The 24000-nt window shown below is 36.6% G+C and overlaps 2 protein-coding genes across 4 annotated transcripts in view; one reads left to right on the plus strand and one right to left on the minus strand.

Annotated features, from left to right (window-relative positions):
* LOC137649483 (uncharacterized) overlaps window positions 1-24000 on the plus strand; it is a 742412-nt gene that overhangs the window by 623662 nt on the left and 94750 nt on the right. For both annotated transcript variants that reach the window (XM_068382470.1, XM_068382476.1), the window contains exon 12: window positions 16644-16766. The gene's annotated coding sequence lies outside the window, so the exon portion shown is untranslated. The remainder of the gene's footprint in view (window positions 1-16643; window positions 16767-24000) is intronic.
* On the minus strand, window positions 18207-23773 carry LOC137649466 (uncharacterized). Of its 2 annotated transcripts, XM_068382459.1 has the most exons (3): window positions 22206-22369; window positions 18875-21774; window positions 18207-18607 (listed from the first exon to the last, which is right to left on the minus strand). In XM_068382459.1, exons 1-3 carry the CDS (start codon window positions 22235-22237, stop codon window positions 18228-18230), a joined length of 3312 nt encoding a protein of 1103 aa, XP_068238560.1. In that variant the 5' UTR covers window positions 22238-22369; the 3' UTR covers window positions 18207-18227. The 2 variants fall into 2 exon arrangements, with proteins under 2 accessions (XP_068238560.1, XP_068238553.1); XM_068382452.1 differs by having other exon boundaries at window positions 18875-23773.

Here is a 24000-nt window from a genome sequence, read left to right on the forward strand (position 1 = left end):
ATTTCCCCTGCGGATGATAAGGAGGCGTTCGAGATTTTGAGATATCAAAGATTTTACAAATTGACCGAACCAAACTGCTTTCAAAATTTCTACCTTGGTCAGAATGTAGTCTTTCCGGAATGCCAAATTTATAAAATACCTCGTTGACCAAAATTCGGGCTACAGTGGTTGCTTTTTGGTCTTTAGTAGGGAACGCCCATAAAAATTTGCTAAACATATCCGTTAAAACAAGAATGTGCTCTTTACCCGTTGAAGATTTCTCAACAGAACAGAAGTCCATTGCGATAAGTTCAAATGGTCTGCTGGTTTCAATGTGAACTGGAGTAGTTTTAACACCCGGCATCTCCTTTGTGGTCAAACACACTAAGCAATTTTGAATATATTCCCTAACAAAACCCCTAACATTTGGCCAATAAACCCTCTCAGTTAAAACTTTCTCTGTTCTATCTATTCCCTGGTGACCAAATTTATCATGGAGTTCCAACAAACACTTTTTCCGAAGGCTTAATGGAACTGCTAACCTCCATTATGATCTTTGGAATTTGTCGGTATCTACTTTAAAAATTATTTCTTTTCTTATCTGTAAATTTTCTAATTCTCTCTTCCATGTGATTAATTCAGGCTGTAATTTAAGAATCTGTATCCGCCGGTTCATCAAAAATCCATTTTCTACCAACTGTTAAAATAGGACATGTCTTTTGCTTGATCTCTACATCCTCCCAGTCTAATATGTCCTGTGACATTATGACTCTGACGGAGTCACTTGTTACATAAGGTTCAATCCAGATATCATCACCATCAGGTTCTTCTGTGTCCCTAACCTGCCTCGAGAGCGCATCGGCATTAAGAGTTTTCCTTTCCTGGCTTAAACTTTATTTCAAAATCAAACTGCTAAATCTGCCACCCATTTCTGCTCAGTATGATCTAGCTTAGCTGAACTCAAGTTACTTAGAGGCCCATTATCTGTAAAAACAGTGCACCTACTTCCAATCAGATGCATCTTGAACTTCTCAGCCATTGCCCAATGCAGACCACATAATTCCAACTTCCTTGAGCTATAATTTCTCATGTTTCTCTCATACTTTCTTAAGGATCGACTAGCATAAGCTACTGGATGTAGCTTCTTGCCACATTTTTGTGATAATACTGCCCCTAGACCTTCAAAACTTGCATCGATTTCTAAAGTAAAATCCTTACCAAATGCAATCCCTTGCAATATGGGAGCATTGATGAGAGATTGTTTTAATGTCTGAAATGCCTGTTCTTCTTTCCCCTGCCATTTATCCACAACTTTCTCGCTAGATTTCTTTATTTTCCCCTCTAACAGTGTGTTGAGTGGTTTAGCAATTTGAGCGAAATTTTTTATAAAACGCCTGTAGAAACTACAGAACCCTAAAAAACCTCTCCCCTCTTTTACAGTCTCTGGTCTTTTCCATTCTTCTACAGCCCTTACTTTTTCTGGGTCTGGACCAATACCGTCATTACTGATTATAAATCCTAAATATCTGACGCGAGTCTTCAGAAAATGACATTTGTTCGGCTTTAACCTCAGGCCAAAATTCCTTAACCTTTTTGATAATAATTCAACTTTTTCTAAATGTTCGTCAATAGACTTTGTAAAGATAATAAGATCATCCAGATAAATAAGTAAAAAATCATAAAGTGTCCCAAAATGTTTTCCGTACACCTCTGAAATGTAGCAGGGCTACTTGTGAGTCCCATTGGACACCTCCTATACTGGTAATGACCCCAAGGGACAGAAAATGCTGTCTTATGCCTGACTCCTTTTTTTAATAGAATCTGATGATAACCTTATGCCAAGTCAAAAGTAGAAAAGAAATTACTCCCTTCTAATACGTCCAGACTTTCAGATATTCTCGGTAGAGGAAAAGCGTCCTTGATAGTTATCTTATTCAACTTCCGATAATCAATAGTTAACCTAAGCCTCCCTCCTTTCTTTTTTACCAAAACTATTGGTGCAGCCTAAGGGCTTTTACTTTCCTCGATAACTCCTCTTCTTGTCAGATCCTCTAACAGTTCTTTGGCCTCTGGTATTAAGGCAGGGGCAATTCGCCTGTATGGCAGTTTAATGGGAATTTCATTTGTTAGTTTTATTTCGTGTTCCCATCCCTTTGCTGTACCCAAGTCCTCTTCATGAAGCTCAAAACAGTCTCTATACCTATGAATAAGCTCTTCCACTTTACATAAGGCCTCTTCATTTATGTTTTCATTAACCTGTATTCCTAGTGCTTTCCTAAAATCCCTTAATTCTCTTTTTGTTAATATCTTATTATCTGAACAAGTCTCTTTATTTTCTACTACGGCTAAAGTTGCTTCAGCAATCCTTCCATTTGCTTCTATTATTATTTCATCCTCATTCCAGTTTGCTAAACAAACAAAACCTACACCCCATTCAATAGCTGTAAAACTAGGAATTATATGTACACCTGGCTGTAGATCGTCAATTTTTTTCACTTACAATGCCTTCTAACAAAATATTCTCCCTGGGAACATTCTTCAGTTTATCAGTAAATACTTTGATTACCTTCCTACTTCGACTAGGGATTTTCCTATTTTGTGTAGGTACACAAATTGCATAACCCAATTGCTCATCGTCTGCCCAAACTTTGAGATTTTGAGCTACCCTTCGCATGCAACAATCTAGCTTTTCATTTTTTCCCTTTTGACCACCGCAGTCGATTCCATCTTTAAATAAATGTGATAGTCCCCATTCCTTGAATAAAGACGTTAAAATATTCATACATAGCAGGCATTCTTGTTCTGTATTAATTCCCAGACCCCTCACTCCTTGATCCTTTTTAACGTAAAGTACACATTTCTCTACACAAATGTCATTAACATTTATATTTACAACTACATATCCTAAAATTCTCAATTCATTTCCAGCTATGTCGTATATGTAATTACTCTCACTGTAGAGATTCACATTTTTGGGTTTAAGGAATCTATTGTACCATCCTTCTGATATTAAGCTACAGTTAACCCCAGAATCTAATAATCCTAGAACACTAACATCACCAATTCTCACCATCAGATTAAGGGTCTCGCCTCTATGTAATTCTCCATTGTTTTGATTTTCACTGCACAATGAACGCACAAGGCTAACGACTTCCATTTCCTTTCTCTTACCGTTAAGTGGTTCTTCATTAGGCCGGACGCTGATTAATACGCCCGGCTTTGTCAGTTTCCCTGTTCGGTTGTCTCTTCATCACAATGAATTTCTCTAACTACATTTTCCCCTTTATCCTTACCAGAGACTGAACGATCATAAAAGTTTCTTTGCTCATGATACATGCCTGGATTATCTAAACACCTAAAAAAGGGATGACCTCTTAAGCCACATTTCCAGCATTTACCTTCAAATTTATTAAATTCTTTTCTTTTTGCATACCCTTGTTGAGTACTATAGCCATTTTCAACTTCCTTCCTTTTATTATTTGAAGATTTATTAATTATTGTGTCAGCGTTACAGTTTCGAGCTATGTGACCTTGCCTTTTACAGAGCCAACAATAGAGAACTTCCCTCCTTTCAAAACTTCGCTGTTCTTCTTCCCTTGAATCAAAATCTTTCAATCTATCATTAACAAACTTTCCAGCCTCTTCGAGGAAGATCAATGTTTTGTCACACAATTTTTTCCTTAACTCTGCTGCTAGATGCTTGTTTCTCATCCCCTTCACGAAAACTGTGCAATTTGTTCTCTCTCTCTCTCTCTCTCTCTCTCTCTCTCTCTCTCTCTCTCTCTCTCTCTCTCTCTCTCTCTCTCTCTCTCTGCAGCCTCCCTTTGACAGCTCTCTGGCACATCCTCGTCTAATTCATGAATTCTATCAATAAATTCCCACACACTATCGTTCTCGCCTTGTCTTGCACTCCACAATTCTCTCCTTTTTTCAAACTCATCCAAGCGTTTTCCATAAGTATCCATCAATATATTTCCTAATTCCTTCATGGTTTCAGGCTTCGCAGCCTTAATGCGAGTTAATGCAGGATCTCTTAAACTTTGACAAGCAAATAACAGTTTTACTGTTTCATTAAAACTCAGCTGATTTACACAGTAGTCTGCTTGTTCCAGCCACCTCTTTATTTCTCTTCTACAGCTGATTTACACAGTAGTCTGCTTGTTCCAGCCACCTCTTTATTTCTCTTCTAGTGCTATCTTTACCTGAAAATATTTCTAGCTGTGGTGCAGGTCGTGTGAATTGGATTTGAATGTTTTCATTTTATCTTTCCTCCTCACAGATAACATCATTTGATTTACTATTCATCACATTTGATACGAATATTTTCCTGTCCATTTCCGAGATTTTGCTTTCGAGTACTTGTACTCTTATCTTCCACTCGTTCTCTACAAGTTTACATTTTTCCTCAAATCTACTCATTACCTTGTTTAACTGAACCTCTATTTCATGTTTGTAATATGATGTGAGCTTGGCCTCCATTATTTCAAATTTTTCATTAAATTAATCTCTGATTCTGTTTAATGTATGCTGATAATCTCTTACTTCTTTCTTTTGCAACCCCTTTTTCCTGACATCATCTAGTTCATTAGCTAATACCTGATGCTCGTCATACATGAATTCAAACATATCATGAATATTTTCAATATCCCCATCCAATCTATCTACTCATTCTTCTAAGTCACATCCCACTTCCCTTCGGGTACCCTTGAACTTCCTCATATCCTTGTATGGTGAAGAATATTCACAACTAATATTTCGCCCTATACTCCTTGGCATTGGATTTTCAGGAATATCCCTATCACCAGTGTCTCTGACGTCTTCCTCACTCATTATGCTATATATCTTTTGCCTTCAAGTAAAGACCAACTATCAAATAGTTCGTACACTAGAAACTACGTATTTACTGCTAACAAAATTCATTGCACACCTAACTGGCACGAAACTAAAAAAGAGGAATGTTGACAGACCTGGTATTTGTGACTCGATGATTTCAGGGTTGTGCTGCAATCTGCTCGGCCCTCCTGGGCTGTGATGTTTCCGTGGATAACGTAATGCTCTGCTACCAAGTGTTGCAAGAAGACGGATGAATGAAGGAAACACCAGCGTTGGCCATCAATACATTTAATACCACTCAACCCTATAAATAATATATAATCTTAGTTAGATAGAGATAAAACTTATGAACATTGAAAATAGAATATTTACATTTATACATAAACTTCACTTTGCACTATTCGTCATAATGATTCTTAAATGTCAGACTAGTTGGTCACGTACCAGGAATTGCACAACACAAGAAATATAGAGTCCTTTTTAAATCAGGATAACCTGCTGCCAGTGAGCATGTTATAAAAGAGGTATTCCTTTTCATGCAGACTGTTTCAATTAGTTTCTTGTGTGTTGGGTGGTCCTCTTCGCTTGAATACCACAACTATGGAAGTGTTGATTGGAGATGTTCCTAGTAGCAGTCTGGGTGTCCTGGGAAATTACTTTTAAAAGAAACAAACAAGCGTAGTTTCATTTCTTAAAGGTATAATCAACAACCTCTTCATAAAAGTAACGTGCCAAGTTTAACTATCATAAGTAAAGTAATTGTTAAGTGATATATATATATATATATATATGTGTGTGTGTGTGTGTGTGTGTGTATATATATATATATGTATATATATATATATATATATATATATATATATATATATATATATTTATATACATAGATATAGATATATGTATATATATATATATATATATATATATATATATATATATATATATATATATTTATATATTTATATATATATATATATATAATATATATGTGTGTATATATATGTGTGTATGTATATGTATGTACTCTATGGTTGTTTGTAGTCCATATATTATGAGTGTGGATTGATAGCATCTTTCCACTCTTCACTCTTGATTGTACTGGAGCAGGTTTTTGGCATATTTTCCTCCAAATATTGCACTTTGTGATATAAGCATGAAACTTGTAGCTGATAGGTTACTTTTTCAGAAAAAAAGTGCTAACCACGAAAAAAAATTCAATTTGACGGCCATTTTTTCAAGATGGCCACTAGACGTGTCCCTGTTTTGTGGTTTTGCTTAAAAAAAAAAAGTAGTGCAAATTATGATATGAACATGAAATTTGGCAATAATGTTTTATATAGGTCATGTTATCAGCTAAAAGTGCTAGCTTCCCCAAAAAATCAATATGGTAGCCATTTTTTCAAGATGGTCGCTAAAAATCCCCCGTTTCTGGTCTTACACTGGTGTCAAAGTACAAAAGTTGAATTCAATGAAACATTTTTTATTTATTACCATTATAATACTGAATTACATGCAGAAAAACAGAATGTTTGCATAATTAGCCAATCTGTCAAGATGAAAAGCATATTTTTTACATTGGATAATCTTTTGAAACCCTTACATTCCAATACTTTTTGGGGAAAATTCCCATATGTTCCCCAAGCTCCAAGAGTTGGTTCTTGCTGATTGATCATTCCATCAAATAGTTCCAAATGAATTGGTCACATGATTTTCCAGCAAGCTCATAGGCCTTTCAGAGAAAAACAAGTGAATGAAAATAGTGCTAATGGTCAACAGTGAAAAATAACTTGGTCATATCTATAACATCGACAAAAATATCCATTGCTGAGATATATCTTTTGTCTCTGAACTGTTATCCCCCCTCCCCAGCACCCAGTTACACAGTTTTAGGTAGATAATGCCCCCTACTATAAAAAAGGTTTGCCAGCTCTGATTTATGGATGGATATGTACCACTGTCCAAAGTAAAGTTTGGTAGACCATTTGAATTTGGATTACTTTGCCATCGCCAGCATGGCTAGGCCCAAAGTTCAGTCAATGCCCCCCCCCCTAGATGCTGAAGCCTTGACGAGGAAAGGGGGCCTTAGGGATTAGCAGCTGGACTCTAATGAACAGAGGGAACTACTTTCCCACTGGACCTCGGTGCCCAACTGTTGATCCAACTAAATCAGTCAGCACTTTCTCTTTTCCTTTTGGTTATTTCTTTTTTTTCTCCCATCTCTTCTCGTGTTGGGCCACATGGGATAGGAGGACTGATATCCTCCAATAAGAGGTGGATAACCCGGCTTGCACTTTAAAAAAAGCCAACCCCTCCGTTGACGACCTGGAAAATACAAACATGGACCTCGGTACAGACAGCTCCAACTCGGGTTCCAATATCGTAACATTGGAACCTTACTCACGTCATATGAAGAATGATAAGAAAACACTAGAGGAGAAGAGAGTGAGAAATGATGACAGTACAGAAATATATAGAAAAGTAGAAGTATTACCTGGTCACTATGAAGTAGTGAATTATAAGAATTTTTTTATTTTGGAATTTGAAAATGCAAGACATGAATGTGTAAATGTTTTTAAAGCTAATAGGGAAATAGTTGCTGTATGTGGAGGGCAGCCGAAAATTCTTCCCCAGGGAAATGGAAGTCTCCTGATAGAGGCACTATCCCCAATACAAGACGAAAGATTGAAAACACTCGCAACATTGGATGGTCATAGTGTCAAATGCGTTTCGCACCCTACTTTCAACCAGAGTAGAGGTGTGATATATGCTCCAGAGTTGCTGGACATAGAGGAAAAAGAAATTGAGGATGAACTGAAAAGTCAAGGAGTAGTAAAAGTAGTCAGAATGAGAAAGAGAGTTGGAGAACAATGTATTCCTCTTGCTACTTTGATTATAACATTTGATCAATGCAGATTACCAAAAAATTTTATAAACGCTTGTTGACTATCTTTGAAGGTAAAACCATATATCCCTTCACCATTTTGATGTTATCATTGCCAAATGTATGGCCATTTAAGCCAGAAATGCAAGGAAAAACTAAATAATAAGCCAGCTGTTTGTGCCAACTGTGGAAAAAGTAGTCATGGACTATGCATAGAAAACCCTAATTGCATACATTGTAGGGAAGCACACCCAGCTACATCTAAAAGCTGTGTTAAGTTTATTTTTGAAAAAGAAATTCAGCCCTTTAGGACCGTGGAAAGGGTTACTTTTAAAGAGGCTCGTAAAAGAGCTCTTGAAAAGAAGATAAGACCAGGGCAACCTTTTTCAATGGTTCTGAAGAAAAACTTGCCAAACCACACAGACGAAAATTATATCTCTACTTCTAAGATAAAGAAACAAATGAAAATAGTTAAAGAGGTTGAAAGTCCCATCGAAAATCTATATCCAGAAATTGTATAAAAATCAAAATAGATACTTAAAGATCTGAAAGTTATTCAAAAGTCAACTACTCCGATTCTAAACAATAGTACTTAACCTCTCTCAGGCCGTGTCCTTGCCTGATCTGATGGAGGTTCCACTTGAAACCAATTTACCTGGTGAACCTGTAGTGGGGAAGGTGCAAAAACCTGACAGATCACAACCTTTTAATCAACAAAGAGAGAGACCTCCATCTCTCTCGCCCCCTACCATAAGAAACATTAAAGTCACGACTTCAAATAAATATGATATCTCGTCTGCTGATGTTTCTGATCAACTAGAAGGTAAATTGAACCAATCAGAAATTCAAGTTGAGGTCCTTCATCCTCCTCAACAATTAGATCAAAAGGACACAAAGAAAAAGAGGAACACAAAACCCACTATATCAAGATTCTCTCTAGAGATACCACCGGGAAATAGTGTTAGATCAAATATTGCCAATGGGAAGACTTCATCTAAGGTGTCTTCCAAAAAATAAACCATAGTTTTTTCCTCCTTTCTGCAATGGAATTGCCAGGGTTTAAGGGTGAAATATGAACAACTTAAGCTCCTCATGCGTGAGCACTCCCCTATAACTGTATGTCTACAAGAAAGCAAACTCAATGCTAATACTCCTTGTCCTCGAGAGTATGTTAGCTATAGGACACCATATGATCAATGAGCAAGGAGCCATGGGGAAGGTCGTACATACGTTCGTCGAGATGTTCCCCAAATATCTTTGTCTATCTGTATCCCTCTGCAGGCAGTGGTTGTACAGATTGATATAGGGAGAAAATACACAATCTGTTCTCTTTACTTGCCTCCAAATGATGACATCTCATATGATAGTATAGTAGAGGTGATTAAACAACTCCCACAACCTTTTCTCTTACTAGGAGATCTTAATAGTAGACATCCTTTATGGGGTGATGTTTTGGCAAATGCAAGGGGTAATGTTATATCATCAATTTTGGAGAATGAAGATGTCGAACTCCTTAATACAGGAGAGCCCACACATTTTCATGTTCAGACGGGTACCTTATCCTGCATTGACCTATCAGTTGCAAGCTCTAACTGTCTTCTCGATTGTAATTGGAGAACATTAGATGATTGGCATACTAGTGATCATGCACCAATCGTTATAAACACCAATAATGGTCCACCTTTACAGAGATCGCCTCGATGGAATCTTGATAAGGCGGATTGGGATAGATTTCGGGAGTTAAGTGAAGTTGAAGGAAATGCAGAACAGTTTGAAAGTGTTGATGATGCCATAGACTTACTTAATGGAACTCTTCACACAGCAGGAGTCAATTCCATTCCCAAAACAACAGGGATATTCAGACGACAACCAGTCCCCTGGTGGTCATCAGAACTAACTGCCCTGCACAGAGCCACAAGAAAGTCTTTTAACTCGATTGTGCATGTGCCGTACTGAGGAGAATTTAGTCATATACAAGAAATGTAGAGCACAGTTCCGTCGTGCCATGAAAGAAGCTAGGCGCCAGTCTTGGATGCCATTTGTTTCCTCCATTAACAGTAGAACACCAACATCATCTTTGTGGGGGAAAGTAAAAAAGATAGCAGGCAAATTCACCCCAAACCCACCACCAGTGTTAAAGGTAAATGGTCCGTATATGACTGGAGCAACCGAAGTTAGCAATGCCCTGGCTGACCATTTTTAAATGTATCGTGCAAGTGTGAAGCAGCTCATGGTCACCAGTATAGGAGCATTGAAGAAAAGAAAGTTTTTAATTTCGCAACAAGAAAGCAAGAGTCATACAATTCTCCTTTTACTGAAAGAGAATTTGATTCTGCTCTTGCTGCATGTAACGATACATCCCCTGAACCCGATGGAATTCCATATGCAATGATGAAACACCTACCTTTTAATACAAAGTTATTTATTTTAAGCATTTTTAATAGAATATGGCATGATCATAGTTATCGTTTTTAAAACCCAGTAAGGACAAGTTTTTAGCAGCAAATTATAGGCCAATTGCATTGACATCTTGTTTGGGCAAAATCATGGAGAAGATGGTCAATGTAGGACTGATGTGGTACCTTGAAAAGAAGGGTATTTTATCACCCATTCAATGTGGATTCAGAAAAATGCACTCGACGACTGATGTGCTGATACGACTTGAGTCCTTCATTTGTGAAGCCTTTGCTTCCAAACAGTACCATGTAACAGTCTTTTTTTATCTTGAAAAGGCATATGATACCACATGGAGATATGGTATACTTAAAAGAATCCATGAGTTTGGATTAAGAGGAGAGCTACCACTATTTATTCAGTCATTTCTTTCACATAGTTTTCCAAGTGAGAATTGGGGAAACTCAATCAGAGAGTAAACGCCAGGAAGAAGGAGTTCCTCAGGGTAGTGTGCTGAGTGTAATCCTTTTTGCACTAGCAATTAATGGGATATCCTCAGTCATTCCCCGGGATGTTCTCGCAACATTATTTGTGGATGATCTCTCCATATCATTTGCTGGAGCTAGAATGGCAATGGTTGAGAGAAAAATACAACTCCCTATTGATAAAATTATCCAGTGGGTTGATATGAATGGATTTAAGTTCTCAATAAGTAAAACTACAATTGTCCATTTCTGTCGTATCTGGGGAGTACATCCATAGCCGGATATATACATCAAAGGTCAACAGATCCCATGTGCAAGTGAAGCTAAATTTTTAGGGTTAACATTTGATTGTAGGCTTACATGGGTTTCTCACTTAAAAGCATTAAAAGCTAAATGTCTTGAGGCTCTGAATCTTTTAAAAGTATTGTCTCGTACATCATGGGGGGCAGACCGCAATACTATTTAAAAATTATACAAGCCCTTGATTTTTTCCAAAATTAGTTATGGATGCGAAATATACTCCTCAGCCACCCCAAGCCGGTTAAAAATATTAGATTCTATACATCATGCAGGTAGTAGATTGTCCACAGGAGCGTTTAGAACCTCACCTATCACAAGTCTCCTCGTTGATGCTGGGGATTTGTCTCTAGACCTTTAACGAATGTCCTCTATTATTCGGTATTGGTTTAGACTGCAAAGACTCCCTAATTCTTTAGACTGCAAGCCTTGTAAGGCACTCAACATACTTTGAGTTGCACCCAAAATCTCCTCAACCTTTTGGGTTTCCGGTGAAACAATTATTAAACAATCTGGATATAATTAGAATTAAGGTGCTTCCATTCAAGGTATCATCAACGCCTCCATGGAAATTACCTGATGTATCTTTTGGTGAATACTTTATTGGAGTTAAGAAGAATATGACTGACTTAGAATCCAGGTCTCTTTTTATGGAACATGTTGCAGAACATAAGGGATTGACTTTTATATATACTTATGGCTCCAAATCTGATGCTGACGTTGGATTAGGAGTACATAGTAATGATTTTAATTGTAGAGGTGCACTTCCTCTAACAGCTTCCATATTTACTGCCGAACTGTATGGCATACTAACTACTAATGAGAAAATAGCTTTGGAAAAGGAGGGTAATTTTACAATTTTTAGTGATGCAAGGAGTGTTCTTCAACCTTTAGAAGTTTTTAATTCTAGTAACCCTCTAGTTTTAAAGATTTTAGAAAGGATTTTTATTATTGGACGGAGAGGTATAACAGTTCGATTTTGTTGGGTTCCAGCACATGTAGGTGTGTCTTGGAATGAGAAGGCAGATTTACTGGCGAAGAATGCGGCATCCAAGTTGCTACCAAGGAGGTATCCCATTCCCTGTAATGATTTCCTATCTTACATCAAGAAATTGGTTTGTAATAAATGGCAACAGCACTGGGATAGTCTAGATGACAATAAGATGAGGGAAGTAACAAAAATCATATCGCCTTGGAGGTATAACATGATACCCCGAAACAACTATTTGTCGTCTCCATATTGGTCACATACGGTTGACACACGAGTTTCTGCTGAAGGGCCAACACCAACCGTATTGCGAGGACTGTTTAGTACCTTTAACAGTGAGGCATTTGTTGACCGAATGCCCTAATTATAATAACTTGAGAAAGAGATATCTGTTTGAGGCTTGAGGTGAGGATGGCAGGTTCATCCTTGCTGAGATTCTTGGACATGATGCGTCCTACTATGCGAGCGGCATTTTTTTGTTTATTTCAGAAGCAGGTCTTCTGAAAACTATTTAAATATTATAATGACTTCTTAACTTTTATGGTTTTAATTGAATTCTCTTTTATTTTTCATATATGATTAATGCTATCTACGCCAATGACCTTAGATGTCAGGATGCCAGAAAACTTTCAATCAATCAATCAGTCAATGTTCTTTGCTTATAAATCTCACAAGGACAACTGTACAGTGGAATACACCCTTTTCCAGTCTTCAAGCACTTGCATCCACACTTCGTCAGTTCACGACAGCTTTTAGAAATAGGTTCCAATGCAGTCCAGTCAACTTTCCATTTGTCGCCATCTTTGACCCATCACCACTTGGAAAGACATGGAAGTTCTGACTGACGTATGATAGACTGCCCCCAGATATAACCTGCTTGGAGGGCAGTGTGTTTGGCATGTTCCTTGATTATACCCCTTGCATTAGTGGGATAAACTCGTATGGCCTTTGCTCTCTGGCAAAAAGGTCTAACCTAGCATCATCTTCTGCAGTGGCTGCACTTGACCGGTCATACATTAGAATGACGAATCATTCTAAAACTCGTAGATCTAACTCCTCAACTTCAGATAGACAGTCACTGAGTTTTGCAAACGTAGCAGAGGCTTCATTGCATACATTCCATGTCAGCCATGCTGTCTTTTTACTTTTGCCATTGAATAATGATACTACAACACAACTGAAAAATGCATGAAAGAACGGCATTTCTTTTGGTTTTTTCCAGTCCCAAAGAAAATGCATGTTCATGGATAGGGATCCATCGAGTGTGTTGTGTCTCTCGCCGAACACGACCCAGATTTTCTTCTTGCCAATTGCAGTCATGGATGCCATAGACTGACGGCTATGACTACAATGTCTGTGTCATTGGCTTCAATCAGGAGAAACTTAAATCCATCCCTTGCTGCATGCCAGGCGTGTACAAACATCCTCATATCTGCTTCTTCGTGTGAACAAGTGGCCAATTCCTTCAGATTAGCATCAGGGTAGCTGGAACATGTCAGAACGTTTTCTTCTCTTCTGTAGTAGTCCTTTTACTGACTTCACCAGCAAGGAAATTGAACAGTTCTGTTTTGTTGTCACAGACCCTGAGAAACCTTTACAATTGGTTGGTGTTTTGCTCTTTGCCGTAACTCTCCTCCTGATAGCCTTTCCACAGTTTGATCGTGCTTCAGACTTCAGACTAGACTGCTGGTAGACATCAAAAATAATTTTGGTCCTCTTGTAATTACTACTGTAGTATTTCACCATTGGTAGAATGTCCTTCTTGGCGTATTTTTCGAATGTCTTCCACAATAAGTGCGTAAGTTTCAGGCTTTGTTTCTAGAAGCTCTACCTGCTTGCTGAAAGATGAAGAGAGACTGGTTTTCATGTCTGAAAAACTCGGCTAAATCATACCCTCTGAACTGGCAGGATGTGAAAAGGTGGGAGAAAAGTTTACAATTCTCCTTTAGTAGCTGTGTCTCTGACTTCTGTTGGATCTTTCTTGGTTTTGAAAACATCCTTCTTGTTTAATTTGATTGGCTGATAGAAATGACATCCCGACAACAGCATTCCATTTTAGGGGCACACATGAGCACAACCACACAACGAGAATGTTGTGTGGTTGTAAAATTGCATTGCAGTCTTTGCTACCAGTTGTATATTGCATTTGAGGTTTCCAGCTCCGTATTAAAAGCATTGAATATCTCCAGATGTAAATTACATTGAATATCACTTAAGTGTATTGTTTTGACCTCTTAGCACTTTCAACTAAAGACATGACCTACACAGAACATTATTGCCAAATTTCAGGTTCATATGACTATGCACAGTAGCTTTTTAATAAAGCCACAAAATGGGTACTCGTCTGGCGGCTATTTTTCAAGATGGCCATCAGACGTGTACCCATTTGGAATTTTCTGGAGAGCTAGCACTTTTAACTGATAATATGATCTACACAGAACATTATTGCCAAATTTCATGTTTATATAACAATTTTCTATTTTTTTTTTTTTTTAACAAAAACATGAAACGAGGATGCGTCTGGTGACCACATTGAAAAATGGCAGCCATATTGAATTTTTTCGTGGCTAGCACTTTTTTTCTGAAAAAGTGACCTATAAGCAACAATCATGCCAACATTCATATTTATATCACAAAGTGCAACGTTCATTAACCACATTTGCTTCCAGTTTTGATTGAACCCTGAATTCAGGTGGTTATAACAAATGCAAAACTAATGCTTAGTTTTCATACACTTAATCAACTGTGGTGAGCAGTATCTAGAAGGGAGAGTACATCAGGTTAGTAACACTCTCTCTCTCTCTCTCTCTCTCTCTCTCTCTCTCTCTCTCTCTCTCTCTCTCTCTCTATCTCTCTCTCTCTCTCTCTCTCTGTATATATATATATATATATATATATATATATATATATATATATATATATATATATATATATATATATATATCCGGGGGGTTCAGGTTCTGTGAATGCGGCTACCACTCCAGGTCACACCTGCGGCTGATCAGTCGGTCAAGGAAACGCTGCTGTATTAGTATTAGTATTACTTGCTAAGCTACTACCCTAATTGGAAAAGCAGGATGCTATAAGCCCAGGGGCTCCAACAGGGAAAATAGCCCAATGAGGAAAGGAAACAAGGAAAAATAGAACTATTTTAAGAACAGTAACATTAAAATAAATATCTCCTATATAAAAGGATTCGTTTGAAGTGTGTGGGGTGACACCATCCTGCTGGAACCACTGGAGGACCCTGACGACTCCTCTCCATCGACCAAGTGCTGTCCAGAACTTGCCAAGCACCTGGACATATCGCTCGGTGTTAATTGTCACAGACCGCTCATTGTCGTCCTCGAACCAGAATGGTCCAATGATGCCATGTTTATAGATGGCGACCCAGGCAGTGCACTTCACCGAGTGTAATGGCCTTTGCAAACAGTGCCCAGGGGGTGTGCTACCCCAGAAGATATTGTTCTTCGAGTTCACGTGACCTGACAACAGAAAATGTGCCTCGTCCGGAAACCAGACATTGTCAAGGACGTCTGGCACAGCGTAAATCTTTTCGCAAAACCACTGGCACATGATCACTCGCTTCCTCATGTCGTCAGGTGTAAGCCTTTGTTTAATCTGTATCCTGTAAGGATAAAGGTGGAGATCTGCATTCAAAATTCTCCGCACAGACTCCCGATTGATTCCAAGCTCCTGACTTCGCCATCGCACAGACTTGCTTGGGCTGCGGACAACAGAGTCTCTGACTGCAGCAATGTTGTGTGGTGTCCTTGATGATTTCGGTCGTCCAGAGTGTGATTGTCTGTTAGTGTCTTTACAATTAAGGTTATGCACAGTCCCATGGGTTCTGAACTTGTTGACCCTTGCGTAGATTATTGAGTGGACAGGAAATTCTTGACATCTGAACCGTTCTTTGAATTACAATTGAGCTGCGTGGATAGACTTCAGCCGAAAATATGCCTCAACTATAAATGTCTTTTCCTCAGTAGTCCATGACATCTCGAAAGTCGACCTTGGTAGACTCTTAGAACATTAATTTTTCTTGATAAATCTGAAAAATAAAAGGAATTTATTATTTATTTCAAAAGTTATTCAAGTTTAGGTGATGACCGTTCTTTTGTGTCACCCTATATATATATATATATATATATATATATATATATATATATACAGGTATATATATGTATATATACATATATATAATGTATATGTATATATGTATGTATATATATGTGTATATATATTATATATATATATATATATATATATATATAGTAAATGTGTGTATATATATAAAATTCCATATATAATTTATATTACATGTGTGTGCGTCTGAGAAAAGGGAGTTTAAGTCCTTTTTTTGTAAATTAATGCCCTTTATTGATATATTATCTCTATTATGGGCGAACCTCGGTGATTTTCGTAAACGAGACATATCTGCTATTTTGAAGTATCTTTCTTATGTGTTGTTTTTTTTTATATAAAAAAGAATATCTCATGGTTACCATAAAACAAATTGAAAACAGATTAATGATTTCCAATCACTGTAACGAAGTATAAATTTTAATTACATCTTTCATATCATTCATATTATCATAATCATTATCAATTCTATTCTTCTCGGATTGTAAATAGATATCTTCGATTTTGTTCTAATCAGCATCGTTAATATAAGAAAACTTTGCATATCCCTTAATGTAATTAGGCCTGTAGGCTTTAAGTCATCAGGTAAGGTCTTTCCATTGTAATCCAAGATTAAATGACTTCATTGTTTTCACGACAGGTAGATGGTTGATGTTCACTGCATATCAGCTCAAGACGTCTCGAGGAGGGGTCGTCGGCTGCACTCTTTGACTCCAGGCTTCGCTTCTGGCTAAGCTCCGATTCGTTTCCTCTCTTCTCTCGGGTAAGATCGATAATAATATGTTCATCATAATTAAAAGCTTATCATGGATGAAAAGTTAATATGATAAGAAGTTGCACGAAGTTATTATTATTATTATTTTTATTATTATTATTAGTAGTAGTAGTAGTAGTAGTAGTAGTAGTAGTATCATCATTGTGGAGTTTTTCCATTGTTCATGCTATACTGCATGTGGGCAATCGTTATCAGCTTGGACATTACCAGCCACACTATTGTGTGCAGATTCTGCGCAATGATAGCAAAATATATTTTAATCAATAATAATGATAATAACGTATGACTCTGGAGTCTAGGCCTATGTGAAAAATAAATCACATATACACTACAGTAAAGCAAACGTCATTGATATGATATTATTTGGCAACGTGCAATGAAACTGAACCATGTTGAAATATGTCATTGAATACAATATATATATATATATATATATATATATATATATATATATATATATATATATATACATATATATATGTGTGTATATATGTAAAGGATATTTCCATATATCCTTATCAGATTCTTTTAATGATGTTTATAGCATGATAATACCTCATAATATTGTGAAAATACAAGGGAGAAAATCAAATAGAGATAAGTTTACCAATATCATATTTATCAATAATATTTAAAGTTACATACAACTAGGGTTCCATATAAATAAGATAGAAATTACGAGAAATTATGAATGTTGATTAAATACAAAACAATATGAATATAATTATTAAATTAACAAGGACAACAAATTCAAACAAGAATGAAGAACCCAACTATGAAATTACAGTTATGAAACAACCTTATTATTACTAGTTGCCCAATACTCTTTGAAGCAAATCAGTCAAATAATTCACGTCACAATAATATATAATAAAAGTTACGATAACAAGCACCAAATAGTAAAATAATAGCCAAAATATAACTAAAGATGCAAAATCAAAACAGAAAAATAAACATTAATATTAGTCACATTTATCACTGAATATTTGTCTCTCAAGAAATTAAACAGAGAAAAGCGATGTATACTACTATTCTCCTGTAGTACCGAGGAACATACACTAAGTCTTTCTCCTGCACAATTCCATTGGAAGTTAGGGTTAGGAAAAGCAGACTTTTCCTTCACTTTTTGACTTTCTCTTAAAAATGTAACAATTCTTCCAAGAACAAAATGGGACTTCGTGACGGGTTAGGGACACACCCGCAGCTGTCCTCTGAAGCTTTAGAGAGTAGCACAGAAAGTGCTAGATTCAACAGAAGAGAGGTCCCAAGAAAACTAGCCAGGGACTCTCAAACAGGTAGTTACTTTAAACAAAAAATAAACAGGAAGTTACATTTGAATACCGTCATTTTTCCTTTACATAGGCCCTTTAACAAGTTAATTCCTTGGAATTTACAAACAAATTAGAAGAAATTTTTTTCTCTCTCAACTATTTACACAAGCAAGTTACATTAATTGCTTCTACTCAGTAAATCTGAAAAATGGTTAGATTGACCAGATATATATATAATCCTGAATTTATATGGTTGTAGGCCCAGAATTAATCTCAAAATCCTTTCATTTCCTGATTTCAGAGTTTCCATGTAGGTAAGGGGCTTATGGTCTGTTTCAATGAAAAACTCTTTCCCATACAAATAATAGTGGAATTTTCGTACAGCCCAGAAGATAGCCAAACACTCTCTCTCAATGGTAGAATACCGTTGTTCTCTTGGGAGAAGTTTCCGGCTAGCATACGCCACTGGATAGGCTGTTTCTTCATCATACTGAAGGAGCACAGCTCCAAGACCAACTGAAGAGGCATCTGTCCTTAGAACAAAAGGTTTATTTATCTCTGGAATATGAAGAATAGGAGCATCAATGAAGTATTTCTTAATAATCTCAAATATGTTTTCTTCCTCACTATTCCATTGTAGTGGTTCTTTCACTTCCTTTTTAAGCTTTGCTGTTAATGATGACGTTAAGCTAGACAAATTTGGGATGAACTGTCGATAAAAATTAACAGAACCTAAAAAGCTTCTTAATAACTTCTTAGTTTTTGGAATTTGAATTTGTTGCAAAGAAAAAATTTTATCATTCAGGGGTCTGATTATATTATTACCTACTTCAAAACCCAAATATTTAACTTTCTCATAACAAAAATGACATTTTGATGGACGGGCTGTAAGACCATGATCTCTCAATCTTCGAAGTACCTCACTCAAGGTTTCCAAATGTTCCTGGAAAGTATTAGACATCACAAATATGTTATCAAAATAGATAGAGATATGATTCATTCCCTGAAAGATTTTCTTCATCAATCTAACGTAGGTGGCACATGCAGTAACCAGTCCAAAGGGTAGCCTCTTATATTGCATTAAACCACGGTAAGTAGGGAAAGCCGTTAGAGGTCTTGCATTAGGGTCCAACATAACCTGATGATAGGCTTTTGTGATATCCAATTCTGTAATAAAAGACATATTACGAAATTTAAATAAATCTTCATCAATTGAGGGCATAGGTTCAGAATCGAACTTTGTTACTGAATTGAGTGCACGAAAATCTAGTGCTAACCTGAATGTGTTGTCAGGTTTCTTTATCATGACAATAGGATTACAATAATCAGACTTACTTTCTTCAATTATCCCAAGTTTCAGTAATTTATCTACTTCTTTACATACTTCCTCCTTAAGATGTGCTGGTACTGGGTACATTTTCTTTCGAATAGGCTCTGTTGACGTTAATTCAATCTTGTGCATTATGGTAGAAGTACAACCTGGTATCTCCGAGAAGACTTCTGAAAAATTATCCAGTACTTCTTCTAGTTTCCCTTTTTGTTCTGGAGTTAAAGTTGGACAGATATCTAATTCAGAAGTTATTTCTTCTTCAACACAAGGTATAGGATCTTCGATGTCTTCGCTCAAAACTATTACATGAGAGGTTACACAGCAATAATCTGAAATTGAACTATTCAGATTTTCATCAGCCACTGATAACACATTCTGTGACCTGTAAAAATATGCCTTCAGCAAGTTAACATGAAATGTTTTTGGCTTACCTTTCACATCGATTATGTAATCAACACTATTGAGTTTCCGCAGAACTTTAAATGGTCCTTGCCATTCAACTAACAACTTATTGTGTTCTGTTGGCAGTAATAGTAACACCTCATCATTGACTTTAAACTGCCTACGAGTACTTTTCTTGTCAAAGTACGTACTGTAGATTTCCATGGAAGTCTTTATATTTTCCTGGGCTATTTTTGAAGTTTCCTCTAGCCTGTTTCTAAGATCAAAAAGAAAAGAATAAACATTTTGGGTATCATTAGAAAGGCCAGTATTAGTCCATATCTCATTCAATATTAGTAGTGGTCCCCTTACTTGGTATCCATAAAGGAGTTCAAATGGGGAAAAACCAAGAGTGTCAGAAGGAATCTCCCTCATAGCAAACAGGGCACAAGGTAAATATCTATGCCATTCTCTAGGTTGCAAATGACACAATTTCTTCAATATAGATTTGAGAACAGAGTGTTGCCTTTCACAACGACCATTGCCAGCTGGATGATACGGAGTAGTAAACAATGGTTTTACTCCCAGCATTTGGTACACATATTCCATAAGTTCTGATGTGAACTGCTTTCCTCTATCAGATATTATTTCCTTTGGTATTCCTACCCTAGAAAATATTTGCATAAGAGCATCTGCAACATCAACAGTGGTTATGGTCTTCATAGGAATTGCTTCAGGAAATCCTGTAGCATAATCAATCATTGTTAAAATAAACCTGTGACCTTCAGATGTGCTTGGATTCAGTGGACCCACTATGTCAATTCCTACTCTGCTAAAAGGAATGGAAACTACTGGCATTTTTACCATAGAGACCCTTTTATGTCTACCTTTACTTGTGTTCCTCTGACAGTTATCGCAAGATCTACAATATGCATACACATCTGTACACATTCCTGGCCAGAAATATAATTCTCTGATTTTTTTTAGGGTTTTGCGATGACTAAAGTGTCCTGCCACAGGTAAATCATGAGCCAATTTAAGAACAACCTTTCTAAGTTTAAGAGGAACAACTAAATAAAATTTATTGGCAATTCTTGAATTGTTTGCATTTATAATTTCCTTATACAAAACTTCATTTCTCCGTACATACCTGTACTCCACTTTTGAGTTTTTTGTTATGGTGTTGGCTTGACAGTCTTTCCTGATCGATTCCAGGGTGGCACATTCATTTTGCAATTTTATAAAGTCAATAGGAGTAGTCTCAAGGGCTTCTACATCAGGAAAAACTAATGGGTGAACAACTTTCCTTGAAGCTGAACGAGTTGTTATATTGACGTGTTCAATAGCTTTACCTTTTTCTGTAGGCAGATGGTTTCTTCGAGGTTCCTCATCAATGGAGTTCAAAGGGGGGCAGTCTCCATCTTCAGGAAAAAGAGCACCTTCAATGTTACCTAAAAGTACTGTACAAAACTTAATTGGGGCAATAATAGCATTAACCTTTCCAGTAAACCATTTACATCCAATATAAACTGGTAACACTGGAAAAACATTTTTCCTTCCTAAATAATCAATTAATGATGATTTTGGCAATTCCCTCTCATTCAAGTTAGGAAACAGGTCTTTGGATACAATACATGTAGAACAGCCAGTATCACGTAAAATGGTAGAAACACGAGAACCATTAACCACACCATGAGTAAATGGAGCTCTAGAGTGAGTTTCTTTAGAAGCATAGCGACCAACCTTATTTGATCCTGCTTTGTTCGATGAAGTGCCAGGAGTAGAAGTCATTGCAGCTTTACCTTTAGGACAGGATCGTGCCATGTGTCCAGCTTCACCACAAACATAGCAAAGTGGTGTTGGCCTTTGGGTGACAACTGGAGATGGTTTAGGATTTTGACTTTTCTTTTGGGTCTGCTTATCCCCAGGATAACATCTATGTGCACCTGCAAATCTGTCTGCTGCTTCGGCAACATCTTTAGCTTTCCATAATTCCTGCTCCTTAATAAAAAGTCTGATGTCATGTGGTAAGACAGTGAGAAATTGATCAACAACAATAAATTCTCTTAAGTTTTCAAAAGAATCATCAACATCACTTGAATGAAACCAATAATCAAAGTGTCTAAAAAGTTGAGTCATAAATTGAGAAAAATTAATCTTCGAGCTCATCTTAGCAAATCTGAATTCTTTACGGTACTGTTCAGGGGTCCTCTTAAAAGCCCTTAAAACAGCAGCTTTTAAACTTACATAATCTGCAATTTCTTCTTCAGAAAGGGTAGAATAAATATTTAAAGCAGTGCCCGAAAACAATAACGCCAAACGGGTAGCCCACTCACTAACAGGCCACTCACATAAGGAAGCAACACTTTCAAATCTTATTATGTAAGCAGTTATGTCCTCATCTTCATTATAAGGAAGAAGTCTTGGTGGTTTAATACCACTTACCTTAGGAGCAGTACTTTCCTGAATACCATCATCAATTCTTTGTTTATCAAGAGCTAGCTTTGCTTCCTCAAGCGCTAATCTTCTTTCTTCTAAACTTCTATCAATTTCATATTTCCTAAGTTCTCGTTCTTTAGCCCTTTCTTCTCGTTCTTGTCTCTCCTTTTCTTTCTTTTCTTCTCGTTCTTGTCTCTCCTTTTCTTTCTTTTCTTCTCGTTCTTGTCTCTCTTGTTCCTTGTTTTCTTCTCTTTGTAATCCTGCTTCATATTTTCTTGTTGCCCATTCACCAAGTCCATTTCCTTCCAAACCAATTCTTCTTCCTTGCTCGATCCAATAGGAAAACTGTAATTCAGACATTGTATGAAACTAGAGCAAACAGTTACAATTAAACTAGCGTGTTGCCAAGGACAGTAACAAGTCTTGATTTTATGGTGGAACCTAAATAGAAAATATAATAAAGAAGGCTCGAATAGACCATAAAATATACTTCCAGTCCACACACTAACAGTCAAAATACTAAAGAGCTTTCAACTACTTAGAACTCACTTTTCTTGAATGCTAACACGCATTAAGAAACAAGGGTCAGCATTTGCTGGACTCCTTAACTAGGGTAACTCGTGGAATTTACTATGGCTCCAACACTATCATGCTTGGCGTAATTCCTGTCCCCTTTAGGCAATTACGATAGTCAAACTCCTTTACCCTTAAAGTCACTTAAAGATTTGTTCACAGAGGCTGTACTGTATTGAGCATGCGCAACAAACTCTTACTCACCCCGCAAAATATACATGTGATAATGTCTAAGTGAATTTCACCTTGATTCCCACAACATATGCAGTATTATCCTGGCAAGGTCGCCAATATGTAAAGGATATTTCCATATATCCTTATCAGATTCTTTTAATGATGTTTATAGCATGATAATACCTCATAATATTGTGAAAATACAAGGGAGAAAATCAAATAGAGATAAGTTTACCAATATTATATTTATCAATAATATTTAAAGTTACATACAACTAGGGTTCCATATAAATAAGATAGAAATTACGAGAAATTATGAATGTTGATTAAATACAAAACAATATGAATATAATTATTAAATTAACAAGGACAACAAATTCAAACAAGAATGAAGAACCCAACTATGAAATTACAGTTATGAAACAACCTTATTATTACTAGTTGCCCAATACTCTTTGAAGCAAATCAGTCAAATAATTCACGTCACAATAATATATAATAAAAGTTACGATAACAAGCACCAAATAGTAAAATAATAGCCAAAATATAACTAAAGATGCAAAATCAAAACAGAAAAATAAACATTAATATTAGTCACATTTATCACTGAATATTTGTCTCTCAAGAAATTAAACAGAGAAAAGCGATGTATACTACTATTCTCCTGTAGTACCGAGGAACATACACTAAGTCTTTCTCCTGCACAATTCCATTGGAAGTTAGGGTTAGGAAAAGCAGACTTTTCCTTCACTTTTTGACTTTCTCTTAAAAATGTAACAATTCTTCCAAGAACAAAATGGGACTTCATGACGGGTTAGGGACACACCCGCAGCTGTCCTCTGAAGCTTTAGAGAGTAGCACAGAAAGTGCTAGATTCAACAGAAGAGAGGTCCCAAGAAAACTAGCCAGGGACTCTCAAACAGGTAGTTACTTTAAACAAAAAATAAACAGGAAATTACACTTGAATACCGTCATTTTTCCTTTACAATATATATATATATATATATATATATATATATATATATATATATATGAGAGAGAGAGAGAGAGAGAG

The sequence above is a fragment of the Palaemon carinicauda genome, chromosome 1 (assembly GCF_036898095.1).
Source record: "Palaemon carinicauda isolate YSFRI2023 chromosome 1, ASM3689809v2, whole genome shotgun sequence".
In the NCBI taxonomy this organism is placed as follows: Eukaryota; Metazoa; Arthropoda; class Malacostraca; order Decapoda; family Palaemonidae; genus Palaemon; species Palaemon carinicauda.

Coding starts and splice junctions, on each gene's coding strand:
- LOC137649466 (XM_068382452.1), bottom strand. CDS start 22,559: ATGTCTGAATTACAGTTTTCCTATTGGATCGAGCAAGGAAGAAGAATT. Junction 18,608..18,874: donor ATATTTGGGTTTTGAAGTAG/GTAATAATATAA, acceptor TTCATATTCCAG/AGATAAATAAACCTTTTGTT.